We start from the raw sequence: 20,418 nt of genomic DNA on the forward strand, positions 1-20,418 counted from the left end.
CCTGAGTAACCATATTCTAAGAACAGAGAAGATGATGTCAAATTTAAGATTAATCACCAAAAGGTCTTTCTATGGATATAGGATTGCCATTGGTTAACAACGAAAGTAGTTTCCCTTCATTGTGATGAATTTGCCACTTGGGATTATTTTTGTATGAGTGCTGGTGGTAGGAACAGAAGATGTTGTCTTGCAGCTAAAAGAAGACTGGGAAAAAAGGCAAGGTCACAGGCAAATGAGTAAAAAGACCATGTAATAGTAGTAGATGTGAATTTCTTTTCATCTCCACTTACAATTAAGGTAAAATTAATTCATGTGGCCTTAGGGAGGAGACAAAGCATATATGTACTCTCCTTAAAAATAAAACAAAACTGCCACCCAGTCGATTCTGACTCACGGCAACCCTACAGGAGAGAATAAAACTGCCCTGTTGGGCTTCAGAGGCTGCAGGGCTCCATGGGAACAGGCAGCCTCGTCTTTCTCCCGAGGACTGGTTGCTAGTTCAAACTGCTGCACTTGCAGCTAGCAACCCAATGAACAACCCATTGTAAGTCACCAGGGCGCAGTCTCACAGACAGAAAGTAGCGATCACAGAGGACAGACTTTCAGGGGGCTAATTACCAAATACAGTTCTTTAAAATATTTTTTGGGAGGTATGTGTGTAAAAATGGAATGCAAGAAGCCAACAATAAAATGGCCGTCTGTCCTGTACAAACCACGCTCTCTGTACCGAAATACAGCACACTTCCAGTACCACCTCCCGTCTGAAACAAAAGCAGTGCTACATCGTGCTCACACGAATCTAAATAAACTTCAGACTGCGCAAAGAGCAAATGGCATTTGGTTGAGAATGTTTAGGGTTATTTTAGCTTAAGAAAACAAAGATGTTTTTAAGCGAACTGAGAAACTGCACAAATCAGTACTTGATATACAAGGGAGGCTAAGATTTGAGTGCATCCAATAAGAACTGAGCATACTGCAGTGTATGGGGAGAGGCCAAAACAAACAAACAAACAAACAAAAGCCAAATTCACTACTGTCAAGTCAACTCAAAATAACCCTCTAGGACGGGGTGGCATTACCCTCCTGTGGGTTTCGGCTACTGTACCTTTTTATGGAGTTACAGTGGAGCCCGAGTCTGTCACCTGCAGAGTCGTTGGCAGTTTTGAACTGCTGACTTTGCAGTTAGCAGCCCAATGCCACTATACCACCAGGACTCCAATCTGGACGGAGTTCTATACCACTGTCCCTGGCCTACAAGGGAGCCACAATCGAGAATGCAACATCTGGGGCCACTGTGAGTTAGAAGTGGTTCACTGGCAACGCGTTTGGCATTGGGTGAATATAAAGCAAAAACTGGGACAGATCCTCATGATTTGTGCTTGTACACCCACACAGCGTGGGATCCCGGCGTTCATCTACAGCATGAGGTCAGGGAAGGAGGCTTCCACAGCAGCCTGGGAATTTACAGGAGCTCTGCTAAATGTGGTTGGCTAGTGCTTCTGTTCCCATGGAAACAGACTGCTAAAAAAAAAAACGGGGCATGTCTCTTTAAATTGATCCTACCACCACACAAATTCCCTTCTCTCTTGTCAAAAGTTGGAATGAATTCAAAGTGTGCGCCTAGTGGCGTGAGAATAAGCTGTCACACCAGGAGCCAGGACAGAGGGCAGTACAGCCCTGAGAGGTAGAAAGAAATGTTACAATGCATCAGCATTCTTTTAAAATACTAATTTGGCTATAAATATAAAATGAAACAAACAAACAAACAACAGTGGATGCACAACTAAAAGAATACAATCTATGTACTTGAATTGGATTATACAAATTGTTGAACCAGTGTATGGCATGCTGTATAAAGTCTCAAAAATAACAACAAAAAACAATAACAAAATAAATTCTAAAAAATAATGCTTTTTTTAAAAGTAGCAGAGTGTCACAAAAATCACAGGTACATCAAGAACAAAGTCACCCTCTCCGTTGCACCTCAGCAATATAGAGAGGTGAAAACAGTATGTCTCTTTTTAAGGAAATGGTTTAAATATCTAGGACCATGCTGGCCCAGGGCTGTCACGTTAAGATTTCTTGTCCCACTGCTTGTCCAGGGCCCTGGGCTGTTGGTCAGCCCGTAACTGTAGTTCCAGTGAGAATGAAAAAGCGTGTTACGCCTTCCATTTATAAACCTAAGTACAAACCACAAAAAGAGTTTTTGGAACATGCCCGGAAAGCAAGATTGGTCATTTCTCCGGAACGTTTGGAGCGACCCATAACCGTGGCCTGTACAGGTGGTATTTTTTATGCCTATGTTCCGCCTGAGGGTGACTTACGCATGTCATCCTTTTCAAAGGAAGGACTGAAACAGACAACTGAACAGTTGAAGAAGAATGTAGCATCACAGTTGTCAATCTGGAGAATTAGAGCACACGATGGGAACTTTATAATAAAGGACTTCCCTGAAAGGCTCAGGACATCTTCACTGAAGCTCATCTTTGCCTAATCAATTCGGACCAGGATCGGCTGCATACCTTGGTCACTGAACACTATTTTCCGGACATGGTCTCTGACCTCAAATACAAGACCGTGCGTTGGAGCTTCGTGGAGTCTTTAAACCCACCCTGGGTGGTTCAGGTGCGCTGTTCAAGCATGGTGAACCAAGCGAATACGTGCGGCCAGAGCCCTGTGCGCCTGCACACCCGGCAGAGTCTGGCCGTCTATGACAGGTTTGGGCGGCTGATGTGTGGACACAGGAAGATGTGCCCAAGGACGTCCTCAAGTATGCTGTGTTTGAGAAGCTCCTGATGAACCCCCACGGGAACTGGAGAATGCATGGCAAGATTGTTCCCCCCTGGGCACCTCCTAAGCTGCCCATCCTTAAGACGGTGCTGATCCCTGCACAGGAAGAGCCACAAGTGGAGGTCCATGAACCTCAGCCAGTCTGATGGCAACAAGGATCCTGGGACGCAGCATGGGGCGCAGGATGGCTAGGAGGCTGTATAGTCGGGGCTGTGACGTCATCAGCCTTCGCCATGCAATAGAAAGAACTACCTTTATTCTGCCCTGTCCGGCTTGGGTTTTTTTAATTTTTAAATCATTTTACTGGGGCAACTTGTTTTTTTATTTTTAAACCATGTTACCCTCTACGGGCATGGCTGATGGCTGGGCCTACATGGCCTGGTCTGCACAGCCATGGACCTCCAGCTCACATTGTCGTCATCTGTTTGTGTGCCTGACTGCCAAGTCCAGGCACAAATGGTTTGTTCTGGGGAACACATGAACCTGAGCGGACATTCGTGACTGTGGAAGGGTGCTTTTTCTGTATTCCTGGGGCAGGGGTCATGGTCGGGATACAGCAGCCAGGGTGCTGGCAGCGCTGTGTTGGGTTCTGTGCATTCGCCCTGGCTCAGACTGGAGGTCGCAGTGCTTACACACTGCTAGCACCCTGGGAAATCTGTTCTCATAAGTCCAGAGAAAGCATTTCACCTCTTTAAAAAAAAAAAAGATTTCTTATCCCTCTGGCTCTCCAAGGAGATACATTTTTTTCCCTCCTCGTTCTTTAAAAAAATCATTTTACTGGGGGCTTGTACAATTCTTATCACAATCCATACATACATCCATCGTGTCAAGAACATATGTACATTTGTTGCCATCATTATTCTCAAAACATTTGCTTTCTGCTTTAGCCCTTAAGATAGGCTCCTCATTTTCCCCTCCTCTTGTTTTGGGGCAATCAGACATGCTACATTCCACCATTGCCTTAGATACTCAGAGTGCAGCTACAGGCGGAAGGCTTAAGGCAAAAAGTTATCACCTAACCATTTTACTGGGAGAAAGTCTAGGCTTTCTACTCCCAAAAAGAGTTACAGTCTCAGAAACCCACGGGGATATCTCCAGCCTGTCCCAGAGGGTGCTATGAGTCGACTCTCCCCATACTAACACTGCAGTGTACTCAATACACACTGAACGCACTCAAGTCTCAGCCTCACCCATGTAGCAAGCACTGACTCGTACCGTTTCTCAGTTAGTTTAGCTTGGAACCATCTCTTTCTTTTTAAAGCTGAAAATAGTCCTAAAAATTCTCAACCAAATGCTATTTGCTCTTTGCACTGAACATGATTTTCCAGCCTTGGAAATTCACACGGGAAGTTCTACCCTGTCCTATAGGATTGCCATGAGTTGTCATTGACTAGATAGCAGTGGGTTTTGAAATCATGGAAAAATGTAGTATCAGAAAGATTTTGAAAAGCCCGAATCTCTGAGTAAAAGAACAATTAATGATGAGACGGAGAAAACAGTGAATACAGTTCACCTGTAGTTTTTCCCTAAATAGTAAGTACATGAAATCATCTGATGCAGGCTGAGCCTCTATCTTGATTTTCTTTCAAATTGTGTGGATTCAAGAATACGATGGGTGTATGTACCTGCACACACAGACATATGTTTGCACACACATGTTGTTAATATGTGCTGTGGAATTGGGAATCCATCGACTTCCTGTGGATTCAACTACGTCAACAACCTTGAGATTGGTTTTCATTTGCCCCAAACTGGGGCAGTGGCCAAGAAGAGCAAATAGATGAACTACTCTTTTTCTCATTAACATTGGTTAAAGACTTACTGTCTTATCAAGGAGCCCTGGTGGTACAGTGGTTACATGTTGAGGTACTAACTGCAAGGTTGGCAGTTCAAAAACACCAGCCGCTCCAAGGGAGAAAGAAGGTTTTCTACTCCTGTAAAGAGGTAGTCTTGGAAACTCACAAGGGCAGTTCTACCCTTCTCTAGAGTTGTTATGTGTCAGCATCAACTTGCAGCTTATTGGTTTACTGTCTGTCAGCCATTATTCTGAGAGCTGACACCTCACTCAACCTTCAAAGGAACCCCAAGAAATGAGTACTGGTATTTATTTTGCAGGACAACTAAGCACTTTTACAAGATCACACAATTGCCACATCAGAATCGATGAAGTAAATGGTTGTTAAAATAAAATAATCAGCAGAAAGATGTAGTGATCTGCTTCAGTCAATAGCCTAGAAAACCTTACAGGGCAGTTCTATTCTCCATTCTTTTAAGTAATAACTCTTATTCAGCTCCTACCCCACCTCCCCCGCACATCACCAGGAATACATTTGGGTTTCTATGTATGGATATGTGTGGAGGATAGAGTTTCTATAATGGAGGAGGGTGAAGTGAGGGGGGCTAGAGAAGCTGGGGAAGGGTCAGTGCGGCAGTTCTATGGGCAGCTGAGTAAATGGACTGAAGGGGAATGGTCCAAGGTGACAGATGTGATGGTAGTATGCTATGGATAAATGAAGTTCTCCTGAGGTAGAATTCACAGATCTAATGACAGGACTTTGTCACTTAAGGAATTCTAAGTGATGGGGAAAGAGACTGAGGAGTGCTCCCAGTCAAGTGTATGGTGGTGAGCTAGTTGGTGGGCAGAGATGCCATTCACTGAGGTGGGTGACCCTGAGGACCATGGCTCCTGGAAGGTGGATGGCTGGGCAGGCTGTAGGGCCAGTCTGTAATTACTATTCATCAGAGCCATAGCACAGATTACAGCCTGAGAAACTGTGTGGGGTAATTAGAGTTGCAACCAGCTTAATGGCAGTGGATTTGATGATGGCCCTCTTGCTCTTTGGGCTACGAACGACTTGAATCCGACGACTTACAGACAGCTGAACAATCTACAGGAAGATCTGGAGAAGCTGTCAAATCTCTGCTAAATGAAATTGTTTCTAGTACGATATCTAATTATATAATTTCATCTCAAAAACAGATTGCCTATTTAAAAACAAAGAAATAATGCCTCGTGTGCTACAAAGCCTATTCAGATTCTTGGTGATCCCTGTATGTTGTGATGTCATTGAGATTTAGGTACAGTTGAAGGACCATTTCTTACTTTAGACCTCCCTGTTACACCACTTTTGGTTTTGTAGAACACTGGCAGAAAACAAAGAAGAGAAGAAAAAAAACAATAAAAATTAAAATGCTGTAGAAGGCACACAGTGCTTTACTTATGGGAGTCTTTGTAGCAAGCGCCCGGTCAACTGCCTATTGTTCTGCTGTTCACTCTGCCTCAAAAGGCTCAATAATAACATCAATAACAGAATTACAGTGTCAGGTTTATTGCTTACTTTAAAAAAGATTACAAGTAGCCAAGGAGAAAAAAAGAGAACAGCCCAAATGACAGATGATGAACATTAAACAAGGAATAAAAATTCTACTCATTTAGGGTCATTCCATGCCTTGGCAAATCCTATGGTCTGCAGAATCCCTTAATTCCGATTGGTCATTATATTCCCAGTTGAAATATAAACTATGCCTGAAGGTAACAGTTAAAATTATTATATTTGTTGCATAATAATGTGACCACAGGCTGCCAGATATTGGGGTGAGATACACAAAGGAGCCAAATAACATCAACCACTAAGAACAGTAGAGCCTAAGAGTGTAGATTTTTATCACAATGGTATAAGTGAAATGTAACAAATGCCATTAAAAAGTACAGATACAGTCAGTGGCATGCACAGGAACGATTGGGTGGGAAAAATATTGTGAGCAATGGAATCGAGGGGCAAAACAGATCCAATACCTATTAAAAACAAATTCCCATACCATTTCCCAAAGGAAGACACTTTAATCTTGCCAAGTTAAAATCCCTTTTTTTTAATTTTAAAAATTATTTTCAGTTTAGAGTTACACAGCAGCTAGAGTATGCATGAGATAATTTGTATCACTTCTGAGTTTTGATGCTCTGGTAAAAGCATTTATTTAATCTGTTACTGGATTACTTAGAATATTTCAGGCAAATGTTCATTTTCTTCTTATAGTAAATCTACTGTAGTCATGTCCCACTTTACCACAACAACCCAGCCTGTTTCCTATGCAATAACCACAGTTTTTCACATGCCTTATTCTCAATGATTACTAACCAGTCTGTGACAGAATTGGGAATAAGGTCTCTCATATCAATCAATCAACCAATCATCAACCGCTTTTATATACCCACTACACACGGTTACGCTCTACAACCAAAGAAGCCCAACCCTTCTAACACCACCCTGAGTTTTTTCTTAGAAGGCAGCTGTGTTTGGGGGTTGTTTGTGACAGCAGTTAGTTAAGTCAAATCAATCCATATATATTATTTCCACTATTAGAAAGTTCTTTATATAAAATAGTTTTTCCCTTTTTAGACTACATGCTTCCATTTTGCTCATTTCTCCCTAAATTTTACTGATTGTCGTTGTTGAAACTATATGTAGCAAAACACGCACCAATTCAATCCTTTCTACTTGCACACTCGGTGACTTTGATGGCATTCTTTGGGTGTGCAGTCTTCTTCACCCTTCTTTTTGGAGTAGCTCTCCCATTAACAAGCAATCACTGCCCCCTGGGGTTCTGATCTAGTCTGTCAAGTTGCTGTTGTCAATTTGATCGCTTATGGATAGTTCTTAAAAGAACATAATGTTCAAGGTAGACCTTCTTTACTACTTAGAACAACTATAACTTGGTTTTAAGAAGACTTTGATGGGGTAGTTTTGCTTTAATATTTAAAGATGATCTCAGGGCAATAGTTTCAGAAGTTCATTCATCTATCATGGCTCCAGAAAATCTAGAGTCTAGGAGAGTTTAAATATCTTCTGCATTCCTCCTTTTCGGTCCAAGAGTCTTCTCTGACATCTTTGATTAAAATTTCCAGCAGTGGTGGCTGGGCACCATTCAATTCTTCTGATCTCATGGCAAAGGAGGCAATTGGCCACACCATCTATATTTTCCTCCTACTCCTAACTCTCCTTCTTCCTCGGTTGCTCCAGATGAATAGAAAGGAATTACTGTATTGTGCCTTAGATGGCTGCTCACAGGCTTTTATGATCCCAGGTACTATACGATGAGGGGCAGGTAAATCTCCTGCCAAAGGCCTCTTTAAAGTATTAAAAAGCAGAGACAGAACTTTGAGAACTAAGGTGTGCCTGACCCAACTTATGGTATTTTCAACTGCCTTGTATATAAATAAAAGCTGGACAATCGAGGGAGCAATATAGCACTGATGAAACACGCAACTTTCCTCTAGTTCTTTGGTGTTTCCTTCACCCCATTATCATCACCTCAATTCTACCTTACAAATCATATTAGACCAGAGCATGCCCACTGCTACTGCAACGTAGGGAATCCAGGATAGATAAACCCCTCAGGGCCAACTAGGAGAGTAGAGATACCAAGAGGATTAGGGGATGGTGGGGGGAGAAAGGGGAAATCGATCACCAGGATCAATTTATTACCCCCTGCCAGGGGATGAATAACGGAAAAGTGGGTGAGGGGGAATGGAGAATGATGTAAGATATGGAAATAATAATCTATAACTTATCAAGGGTTTGTGAGGGAGGGCAGGTGGGGGAGGGAGGGAGAAGAAAAGAGGAGCTGACATCAGGGGCCCAAGTGGTAAGAGAATGCTTTGAAAAATGATGGTGGCATATGTGAAAATGTGCTTGACACACTGGATTGTGATAAGAGAAGTAAGAGCCCTCAATAAAAGTATTTAAAAAATAATAATACAGATAAAATAAAAACAGATGAAACAAAGCTGGACAATTTATAAGGAAGACCAAGGAAAAATGAATGCATCTGAATTATGGCATTCATGGAGAATGTTGTTAAAAGCAGATCCGCTCACCAATAGCTTGTCCTAGTGTTGTATTCTGCGAGTCTTCACCTGCAAGTGGTACCTATGAGTTGTAGCTCGAGTTTCCACGGGGCACCAGGTTACGAGCATACTAATCCAAATGAAAAGAGTGGCTATCTGTAAGCTTTCTTTCATCTTTCCTGATCTAGTTAAACTGTGGGCCCCTAGATATTGCACATGGTCCACATGCTCACCTGGGAAATGACAGGTTACAGGTTTTAAGAAGAAAGGTTAAACAATCCACTTCAAGCCTCCCACCCCGGTCCCCGCAAAACCAGTCACTGAAATCTCTTTGGAGGACAATTCTACGATACACACAGGGTAGCCATGAGTCTGAATTCAATTTGTTGGCAATTGTGGTTTTTTGTTTTTTAACCTTCTTTCGGTTCAAATGGATGAATTTTATTATCTAGTCACTTTGGTGGAACATTTTGAAATATGAAAATTCTCTTACCAACTTATGTATCCTTATGACAACAACTACAGGATACAGCTCTAGCCTGTAAATGTACACAATGTAACAAAGGTTTGAAACAGGAAGGTGGCATGGAGCAGGTACACAGGATGGATGAGGAAGGAAACCACTATGCAGAGTGACAAAGCTGCTCAGTGTTGCAGCTGGCCTTTGGCCCCAAGCATATCTGGGTCCAGGCTTTGCTGCCATTCGGTTACTGCACATTTATAAACTAAACTGAAAGTAGGAGAAGAATCTGTATATTCAGTAATCATCTCAATTCTAGGTGTAACTGTTCCTGCTGAGACGTCTGCTACCCTGCTGTTACTGCTTTAACCCTGGCTTTCTATGCTCCCCATCATACCAGTACTAATGCTGTGGCTTCTGTTCTTTTCTCCTATTCTATTTTGCCAGCTTCTCAAGTAATACAAAAATCGTTATCAATTTATAGTATTAAGTGGAGCTTAACCTTGAGTTTGAGTTGGATGGCGCACAGATAATTCTTGAACTTTGTTTAAATTACTGAATGTAAAAATATTTCAGGTCCTCTCAGGTAACTTTCTTCACTCCTCTGTCTCTCCAGAAAGGTGTCCTGAAAAAAGTCCACGGGCACTGATTTTCTGGGACTTCGATAATATGGCTTGCTGTACCCCAGCAAAGGCAGCCCCATTGTTTGGCTCCTAGCAACAGCTATTTATACTTCATTGTGTGTCATTTGATTCGATATATAGAAGTTTTTTTTCTAACCATACCCCCAAAGAGTTTAACTCTAGCAATCCCAAATCATTTTAAAAAAATTATCATTGTTTAGATCTGTAACACTCGACCATCACATTCTCATATTCTGAACGTTGGGGTGGGGGCGGTGAGGAGCCGGGGGTTAGAAGAGAAGGAATATCCTTTTGGGAAAAGCTCAAGCTGCAATTTAGGCTGATAACGCTACATTTATGCCCTGCATTTCTCTAAGATGAGAACAGTGAGTGGAGAGGTGAGGGGGCAGCTGATGGCAGGAACTGACACCAGATGAAATGGAAAAGGGTTCTTTGCTCCCCAAAGGGATGAGAAAATCCATTTTCAAATTGAAGTGTGGTGGTAGTGGTGGGGGATGTTGACCTTCATGTTTCAAATTTGGGAAAAAAAGTTAATTCTCGGAAGATCTTGAATTTCTAAATTGATGACCCTTGAGGGAAAGCTGCTACAGCAAAGCCAGCTGTCTCCTGGCTATCATCCCCCATATGCCACCATGCTAGGGTAGAGGGCAGAAAGGCCCATAACTTTTTTGGCTTCTTAAAGGAATCTGTGAGGTCCCTGGATACCGGTCATTCAAGATAATAACGGACTGAATTCTTAAATAAACACATGGCAAACTATGCAATGTGATTTGTCACCAATGAAACCAATAATCTTGAGATCTAATTATGAAATTTAAAAAATTTGTTTTCAAATGGGAAAAATAAATTGGTTCACTAGATAAAAATGAAATTTCCTGGTTATTATGTTTGAAAAGCTAAATTAAGCAATGTTCTGACTAACATTCAAAAGGAAATGGCCTCTCCTTAAAAAAGGGGTGGGGGAGGGAGCAGGAGGGGGAAAATTGGAAAGCATGAGAAAATACACAAAATGAAAGCGTTTGCTGAAATGAGGGCTGCTCACACACATGATCGCTGCGTCCCTAGAATTCTCAGTGATGGGGTCTTTTAGTGGGATCTCCACAGAGCAGCCTTTGGCTTTCTGGGCCAGGAAGTCTGCCCATGGAAGGCACTCTGTTAAGCCAGGCGCAGACACACAGCAGCAGGGTTAAGCAGACAGACAGGCTCCACCTGGGAGCCGGGGGCAGGGACCCAGCAGTGTTATCCCTGGCCACACACAGACTGACCTTCCTTTAGACTTTTCTGGTTGCTCCCCTCAAGGCATTCCTTCTCTTTTAATGGTTCGAAATCTTCGGCAGTTAAAATCTCGGGGAAGCCCTGCTGCTGCTTCTTGGAGCTATCGATCATGGTGAGAGGCTTCTGGAGGCAGGCAGCATCAAGCGGCAGAGAAGCTCTATGCACCCAACGGCAGAGCAAAGGGAGTGGAGATTCCTGGTCCCCGGGTCACAATTTGCTGGGCAGTTAAGTCTTTAACTGGCCACAGGCGGCCATTCCCCTGGAGCTCCCGGCTTGACCTGCAGGCACGCTCCTGCTGCTGGAAGCCCGAAACTCTCCCACGTTGGGAGGCAGAGTCGTGGTGAGGGAGGCACGACTCTGAAATCCCACCCCCTTTCCCAGCCAGCCCCCTCTCCTCTGCCATTCTAGCTTCCCCCGCTCCGCGCCGGGTACTTGAATCCGCAGTTCGATGCTTCCAATCATCTGACAAACACTGCATCAGACAGTTAAAAATAAATCCTCTAGTTGTTAAGAGAGATGTCCGTGCCGATATGGAAGAAAGACAAACAGCTGCCTGTGGTCTTGCTAGGCTCTCTATTCTGAGCAGCAGGCTGCAGAAAGACTCCTATGGTCAAAGCAGCGCCCTCTTTACTCACTTAGTTTCCCGCTAGATGCAGCTAAAGGAAAACGGTCTGATCTCAGAGGCACCACCGGCTCCGAATAAGCAAACAGACCCCAACCCAGTTCTTTAAGTCTGTACTCTCAGCTCTGCACCACTCCCTCTGCGATGCACCACTCTAGGTGATGGGTGGCAGGGCTTGTAGCTGCCCCTTGCTGCCGTGGACAATTCTCTGCGCAGTTTTCTCGGGTGCCACTAGTCGGCTGAGATTTTCTAAGGGGAAAAAAATCACTCCAACCTTTAAAGGAATAATACAGAAAGCGTCTACTTCCTCCCATCCCACCAGCGGCCAGCCTGTTTAATGCCACGGGAGTTGGCAGTCACGGGCACTGCTCCTTCAAAGTCACAGACTGCACTCATGACAGAGGGAGGCTGCACCAAGGAAATGAGGAGACAAGCCTCAGTTTACACAGATGCCAAATCTATGTCTATCTAGCTGGAACCCGAAGAATCTGTTTTTTTGTTGTTGTTTGTTTGTTTTTGGCGGTGGTTTTTGTTCACAAAGCTTTCAGAACAACCATCCGATGTTATAAGGGCAGAGAGATATGAATCCACAGTAATGTCAACAGAGTACCTGGAGTACTGATGCTGATTTTGAACCTCAGCTGCTGAAGAACTGCTTGATGGTCTGAATCATTCAAGCACCTTGGAAGAAAGACCTGGCAGTCAACTTCCAAACAATCACAATCATAGTCACTGAACATCTTTGTGGAGCACAGTTCTACTCAGAAACAAGCAGCGTTACACAGCAGCAACAATATTAGGGAGTTCTCATTAAATATTTGTTGTGAATGGAATTAAAACAAGGAAAGCACAACAGAAAAATGTCTTGATAAACAGTACTCTGTTCTCAAGAAGCCCCAGATCAATAAGCATCACTCACTCTATTTGAACTTGATGTTCAAGGAAAAGATACAAGGATGTTTTGAATATGCATCTGAGAGGATCTTCTTGGGGATCAAAGAAAGGCTTACATTTATATAGGCAGAAAAATTCACATTCTTTTCACTCTTTAAACAAGATCCCTGGTGGCTTAGTGGATTATGCTTTGGGCTGTAACCTCATGGTCATTAGCCTTTTGGAGGTTAGACTTTCTGCTCCTGTAAAGGTTTACATCCTTGGAAACCCACTGGTGCAGTTCTACTCTGTCTTACCAGGGTCTCCATGAGTGAGAGTAAATGGAATGGGAGTGAGAAGAGAAATACAGATGAGAAGCAGGAGACAGCGTGAAGCAGTAGGTCTTTTGTCTCTGGTACTGAAGCTGGTGTGCTGTTCTAGAGAGGCAGTTATCTACCCTTCTTCAACGTCTCTTGAAAACGTGATTAAGTAACACATGACATGCTTCCTGGCAATGGAAATCCCTGCTGAAACAATTTAAGCCTGTCCCTGGTCATCCAAACCTCTGCGGAAACAAAGAGTGACAAGCTTATCAGGCTTCTCAAAAATGCCCTAAATTTTTCTGCATCTCTATCTGATATGAAGGCTTTTATTCTTCTAAATGAACAACTCCCATTTGTTTTAAGCGAGTAATAAAACCAATCTTTTTTTTTAAATGTTGCTTTGTTTTTGAAGACATTCTCTATGCCAGTCACTTTATTAAATGTTTTGCAAAATTTATCCCATCTAATCCTCAACATTCCTTAGTGGTCTCTGTGATTATCTATATCCTGTAGACATTTAATAGATGAAAACCAAAGTCACAAAGTTAAGTGAAAAGTCTGGAATTTAACCAAAGTCTTAGTTCTTCAAAACCCAAGTTCTTTTCCTTATAGGACAATCAGTGTTTCAGGCTTTTGTATGATATCAAAGTAGGTTTAGCAGGAGAGGCCTCTGTTTTTATGGCTGCTTACCAATTCTACTCCTAGTGAGAGAGAAGAAAATGGTAACAGCATACACACTAGAACACCTATTAATTTCCATGAAATAATAACAAATATATGCAGATACACATACATTCCAAATTCACAGAGCATTTTTTTCACTAAACTATACATGAGTGGGTTCTGATGTGGCACTTCTTTATCCAAGTATTCTGGTGTGTACTTCCAACAAACAAGGATATTCTCCTAGGTAACCACAGCAGAACTGGCAATATCTGAAAACAGAAATCAATAATCCATAGGCTCCTTTCCAGTTGTCCTATGAGCATTTTTTCAATAGCAAAAGTATTCAAACCAAGGTCACATACACCATGTGAGTTGTCATATCTCTTCACTTTTCTTCAATATTTAATAGTTTCTTGGCTTTTCTTTTCTAGAATTTTTAAGATGATTGGTCTTGGTTTATAGAATGAACCTCAATTGGAGTCTGTCTGATGTGTCCTCATGATTTAGTTCAGGTGATGTATTTTTGGCAGGATTTATACCGAAACAAGAGTGTGTTCATTGCACCCCTTATCAGGTGGTACACGAATGCAATTTGTTCTATATGTGTGAAGTTATTTTGACCAATTGATTAAGATGGCATTTGCCAGGCTTCCCCGTTCAAAAGTCAGTTTGTTTTTTTGTAATCTAGTTATTTTCTAGGGACCTACTTTGAACCCAGTCCATGGATGGTCTTAGCTGAATTGTTTATTATGATAGTTGCCAAATGGTGATTTCAAAAAATCTCTTAATTTCATCTACATTTTTTGGTGACACATCCTACTGCAAGGAAAAGGACACTCTTTACTTTTTAAATGATCTATACCAGCATGGTCTCACAAATTTGTATTTTACTTAATGGGTTACGACCTGTTGCTATCATTCGTTATTTCGTGCTCACATTATCCCATATTTAGCCAGCAAGAGTCCCTTCAAGATGGCATTGACTTATTACCCTGACTCATCATTCTTTGAGCACTGGTTACTTGCTGGAAAGACAGGACATTCCAGGCTCATCTTCTACTTTTCATGCCCTACCATTTCTCCAAAAGTTTTGGCTCTTTTTAGTAGAGAAAGGTATTTATAAACCATGGTCTGAATGCAAGGGGTGCTCACTACTATTACGGTGTCATTGCTCCCAGATCTTCTCTGAAGACAGAGTTAGGAAATATAGATGCCACTGCATGTGTGTATGTGTACACATATTTACTCTTATATATAAAGATTTCAAGATAGAGCTATATTTAAAAATAGAGATAGAAGGTTAAGTAAAAAAAGTATTGCCAGTAGTGTTCCAGTTCATACATGTACCAAGTTTATTACAAACAAAACATGGTTGAACATGTCTTTATGTTCAGTGGATGGCTGCAGACAAGTTCTCTCAGGAATGCTCTTGTCTTAGGCGGTATAGAGGGTTACATATGCAACTGCTAATATGCATATGTAAGGTCAGCAATTTGAACCACCCAGGTGCTCTTTGTGAGAAAGAAAAGACTGTCTACTTCCATAAAGATTGAGTCTCAGAACCCACAGGAACAGTTCTACTGTGAGTTGGGATTGACTGGATGATAATGGGTTTTTGGAAGTCTTACTGGTGACTTCAAAAGAGGTTCAGTAAGAATAGTGGCTTCTGATGTGATCTACTGTGCTAGTTAAATTCAAGGCAGAGAGGTTAGCAAGGGTTGTCCTAATAGTATTTCATTGGAAAACCGTACGCAGTCCACCCTACAGACCTTATCTTGTCCCTTCACGCCTCTTTTTGTTCCTGAAACTCAAAGAATATTTAGGAGGATCATGATTTGAGTCCTTGGAGGATGCCAAAACGGTCGTGGTACAATCTGAAGACTAGAATTCTGTGGGGAAGTATTAGAGAGATGGAAGTACCTCCTTCAGAAGTGTAGAGGGGCCCAGACAGAAGATGTTAGGGTTGTTGAGAATTTGTGACAGGCCCATGCTCTAAAGGCGAGACGACCAGTGGGTACCCCGGTGAGGCTAAGTGAGGCAGTCCACACTGAGTTGACCAGAACCTGACCAGAAGAGAATTTCTGAGCCTGTGAACTGGTGCACACTGCTGCTGACTTTATGGATGGCCTGTCCTGATCTGACTTCGTTTATGGATGTGGATCTCACTAGGTTCCAACTGGCATGAAGACTCTTCATGTCAAAGATTATGATTGTTTCCTCAGAGCACTAGGTTGATGTAAGTGGGCAGTATAGAAATTGGATACCCAAAATGGGGAGGATAAAGGCATGAAGTGGTTGGCTTACAAATGTTCACAGGTGCTGGAATATGTTCATAGGATTACAGGATTAAGGTGCAGGTGTTACTTAACTGCAACTGTTACGCATAGGATATCTTTGTTTTGTTCACTTACAGATGTTTTGTCTAAATAAGGGTGGCACATATTGAATTGTATGTATTTTAGTTTTATCCTGTTAGGGATAGATATGATTTTATTATTATTTTATTTGAAAATTATATATGGCTAAAGAGTTGTGTAAAAATGTCAAACTGACAAGGGGTGGTCTATGGTAGTTACATAAGCTGTTGTCATTTTGAGACTTCAGAGTGAAGAGGTGGAGTTTAGCCTGTTAATCAGGTCACAGCTTGATGACCTCATTTGGAGGCCTTAAGGAGATAAATAGCTCATTGGAGATGGAACACACACACAATCCCTGTGAGACATGCTTGCCGACAAGACACATAGAGCTATGCTAGGGTTCTGGGGCTGAAGGTGCCATGTAGAGATCCTTGCCGGTGCTGAGATGCCTCTACTGCCACTGTATCTATAAGACTTTCCACCCACTGGTCTGTGATCTTCCTGCATTTGGAGTCACTGAATGTGTTCATGAGTCTGAAGAGGAATTTATCAATTGGTATTGGACATATGGGGTAATATTGGTCTTATGGTCTTGATCTGAACTGGGCTGTTCTCTCAATATTCAATTGCTCTTGTATATAAAGCTCTTTCTTATACACATGAGTCTCTCTGGATTTGTTTCTCTAGTCTACCCAGACTAACACATTGTATCAAGAAAATGATGGCCTCACATTTTACTATTTTTGTTTAATAAAGAGTTTTATTATTTCATAGCCATACTTCTTGACTTTTCCTTATATATTTATATATATTGAAAATCATGAGTTTCTCTGATGCTTCCAATTCCAATGGAATAACCACAAGGTCCATTCTCATTTTCTCCTCATTTTCGAAAGCGAGAAATCTATCTCCCATGGATCTCTGTCATCTGACACAAATATCCACTCATGTCATTTGTCACTGCTACTGTATTGGTACTGCCAATTTTCCTCACTTTACATGGTTTCAAAGCCCTATACTGGACGGCCATCTCCACTCCCATCTTGTGTGGGCAGCAGCTACCTTGCTTAGCTCTACATAATGTCTTCTGGAATGAATTAGGAAGAGAGGAAGGAAACATGGAGGACTGAAATTTTTAAAACACAAAGCAAAGCCCCACAGTTGTTATAGAATTGCTTTCCAGGAGATCTGTCCTTGTTCTTTACTCTATGTGCTATATCATCTTCACTGTCACTTGGCTCTATTGTCATCAGTAGCATTTAACTTCCAATGATGCACAACTAAAGTCACTTCGGCTGTGATAAATCTTCTACAGTGTTTGTGTGTATGCGGTTTCAAAAGAGCTGTTTTAGTATGAAACAGACTATCATAAATCAAGTCAATTTTCCCACCACTCCAGGCACAGATATTTAATACGCGTGAGAAAAACTCTATGGTTAGAGACTAGGAACGATCCAAGAAAGGCCTCAGGGATTAGAACACAAACAAACTTGGCTCAAGGGACCTCCATAAAAACTTGGCAGAGTCAACAGATGGTTAGAGCAGAACTGATAAAGAAGATTATTGTGCCGATGATGCTGTATTTCGGTAAGAAAAAAAGTCTTACTGAATATTACCAGTTGGGTAATATTTCACAAAGGAGAAAACATTCAAAGTTAATGACGAACATAATTAGTAATTCCATGCAGAAAAAGTGTGTTCAGCGCCAAGTCCTATTTGGAGACTGGCAACGAGGGAAGGTAACCTTTCCTTTCATCTTCTCTAGTTCAGCACGTTGTCTAAGATGATGCTCAGTAACTGCCCACTGATGTGAATGAGGTCCTATGTTGGGGTTTTCTTGGTACAACCTGGGAGCCACAGTACCATGCAAACCACCTAGACAGTTAAGATTGGGTATTTTCAGGGGACACAAATTCAAGTCTAGGTTACACATACACTTTTAAGAGAGTACCATAGTTTTAATGAAGGGGCAGCAAAAAAGAGGAAGACCCTCATGAGACAGACTGACACCATGGCAACAACAATGGGTTCAAGCATGGGAACAATTGTGAGGATGTAGCAGGACCGACCAAGCACTGTTTTGTTCTGTTGTGCATAGGGTCACTAGGGGCCAGAACCAACTGGATGGCACCTACCAACAACAGTTTTAATAAAATATATGATTTTCTCTTTTTTAACATCATAGAAACCAGTATTAAAATATAACTTCTAGAGCATTACTAATTATACGTCTAGTTAACTAAAAAGAGGCATGTATCTTAACGGCACTTCACACTTACCATTTTTGAAACATCCACATATTAAGCACACAGTACTTAAGCTGCATGAGATGAATAAACTGTTCCCTAAGGAAATCAAGGTTTCATGAGAAGGAGCACAATCTGATGATGTTGAAAAGCACGAAGATCGTTACCAGGAAGCATCAGCAATTTGTGAAATTCAGTATCATAGCATAGTCGAACAGTCCCTACAGGGCAAAATAACTTAATAAACGCATGGATTATTTGGCTTGTATTTTGTGCTTCTCTACTTCCAATATCAGAGTTCCCAATAGGCATATAATGACAGATAAGATGGCTGGAAGACTGACAACAAAAACTTATCCTTAGATTATACATCGTCAGGTCAGTCTTACTGGAATTCTGAGATGAGTTCCAGTTAAGGAATGTAATGGAAGCATGATGCCTGACCTCCACAGCTTTGCAGGTTTAGACTAGAAGTGAAAAGTTACTTGTTTGTTGTCAACTGGATTCCATCTCATTTCAACACTGACCACGTAAGACAGGGGAGCCTTGCCACACAAAGCTTCCAAGGCTGTAATCTCTCCTTAAACGTGCCATTGCAAAACGGGCCAAGTGCTACCACGCAAACCACAACTCATGTCACTGGCCATCATCCCCTCAATGGAACATCAATTATCCCACTTCCTCTTTTCTTCCTCCCGGACGCAATCTATGGAATTAGAACATCAGGTCTGTCTTCTGTGGAACAGCTGTTGAGTTCAACCACAGACCCTTGAAAACAATCTGTAATACCTTTTCCCAACCTTTTGTATGAGACAGTTCCAGTTATTTTTTTAGGGTAAATATCATGAGGCATTTTCAACTTTATGTAACTGATGTCATGCTTTAATTTGCTCTTTTAAAATTCCAGGGACTATGGCATAGTTTAAAATGTCTTCTGACAATTGTGCTTCTTTTTCTCCAATCTGCTGAAATTGTGTTCCTCTATCATTTGGGGTGTTATTCTATCTCTTAAGGACAGCATGGCTGGTCCTGTTTGGTGATGAACCCTTCTGATGGCACTTTGGATTAGCAACATGGTCAGCAGCAGTTCAAACTCATCAACTACTCTGTACAAGGAAGATGCGGTTTCTGCTCCTGTGTAAAGACATCTTGCAGTGGTCTGAAAAGACTTACTCACTGCCTTTGAGTTCGTGCTGATGCAGAGCAACCCCATAGGACAGAGTTTGCAAGGCTATAAATCTTTATGGGAGCCTCAGAAGTCCAAAAGAGCAGCTCAACTCTGTCTGACAGTGATGCAGTGAGTCAGAATCAACCCAAAACTAGTGGGCTTATCATTTATCTTTTAATTTTAGTGATGGGATACTGTGTGTGCTGGGTGGAGGAAGAAGAGTTACTACAAAATTTCCCCCCTCATTTATTCTTCTCATTGAAGTTTAGAATCGAGATTCTTATTGGAATTGCATTAAAATTTGTTTACTGATTTAATTCAGAGGACAGTACTGAAGATATAGCCTGGGGGAGAGAGGTAGGTCTGTCTAGACCACACAGGAGTGAACTAAGAGGGAGGGAGGAAATGAGAGAGAAAGAGAAAACGAACTTTATCCTGGCCCACCAAGTCCTGGGGACAACACCCCTGCTCAGAGCAGCCAATGCACAGAGAGGACCATAGGGCTGGTCCTACTACGAGACACAACATTCCCTCACTGACCCATAGCTCTACGGGGACAGCAATGGAGACACTGTTTGGAAAGTGTGGTCTGTCTGCCCCATGCACAGTGGGGTGAAACACAAAGGGAGTGCAACACTGCAGCAAGGGGAGCAAAGTAACCAAGTCCCTGAGGAATCCTGAAAACAGACTTCTGACCTGGGGGACAGGGCTTGGCACCTCATCAGACTTGATTGAAAACATACATAAGGGTCAGCAGACAGACCTGGAACTGTATTTTTTTCTTGGTTTGTTTTTGTTTTTCTTTTGTCCTATGTTTATCTTTATAAGATAGGCAGGATGAACCATCCTGAGGAGCAAACAATGGCACTGGTGGTTTGGGAGTGGGGGAACATGGGAGAGGAGGGGGTAGGGAGGGGGATTCAGGAGCCAACAAACTCAGGGATAAGGAAACAATAAGATCTAAAATTGATGGTGAGGAGGGTGCGTAATGCCTGGTGGGGTTTAATCAAATGCAATGTATCCAAGAGGAATTATTGAAAACTGAATGGAGAGAGTGAGCATGATAGTGGAATAGGAGGAAGGTGAAAGGAAACAGAGGAAAGAAATATGAGGCAAAAGCTAGTTATAGAGGTATAGCAATAGGCATGC

At 42.0% G+C, this 20,418-nt stretch overlaps 1 protein-coding gene and 1 pseudogene across 4 annotated transcripts in view; one reads left to right on the forward strand and one right to left on the reverse strand.

Moving 5' to 3' along the window:
* The window catches only part of MRTFB (myocardin related transcription factor B), a 264,346-nt gene that overhangs the window by 82,875 nt on the left and 161,053 nt on the right, over positions 1–20,418 (reverse strand). Inside the window, exon 1 of one of the 4 annotated variants that reach the window (XM_075564269.1) lies at positions 11,005–11,340. The exons of 2 other annotated variants lie outside the window; for them this stretch is intronic. In XM_075564269.1, coding sequence (XP_075420384.1) covers positions 11,005–11,125 — 121 coding nt within the window. In that variant the 5' untranslated portion in view covers positions 11,126–11,340. Of the gene's footprint in view, positions 1–11,004; positions 11,341–20,418 lie in introns of those variants that run through there. One more of the 4 variants, XM_075564271.1, reaches the window with a different exon arrangement.
* On the forward strand, positions 2,051–2,937 carry LOC142422245 (large ribosomal subunit protein mL45 pseudogene; annotated as a pseudogene).

This window comes from Tenrec ecaudatus, chromosome 12 (genome assembly GCF_050624435.1).
Source record: "Tenrec ecaudatus isolate mTenEca1 chromosome 12, mTenEca1.hap1, whole genome shotgun sequence".
NCBI classification, from domain to species: Eukaryota; Metazoa; Chordata; class Mammalia; order Afrosoricida; family Tenrecidae; genus Tenrec; species Tenrec ecaudatus.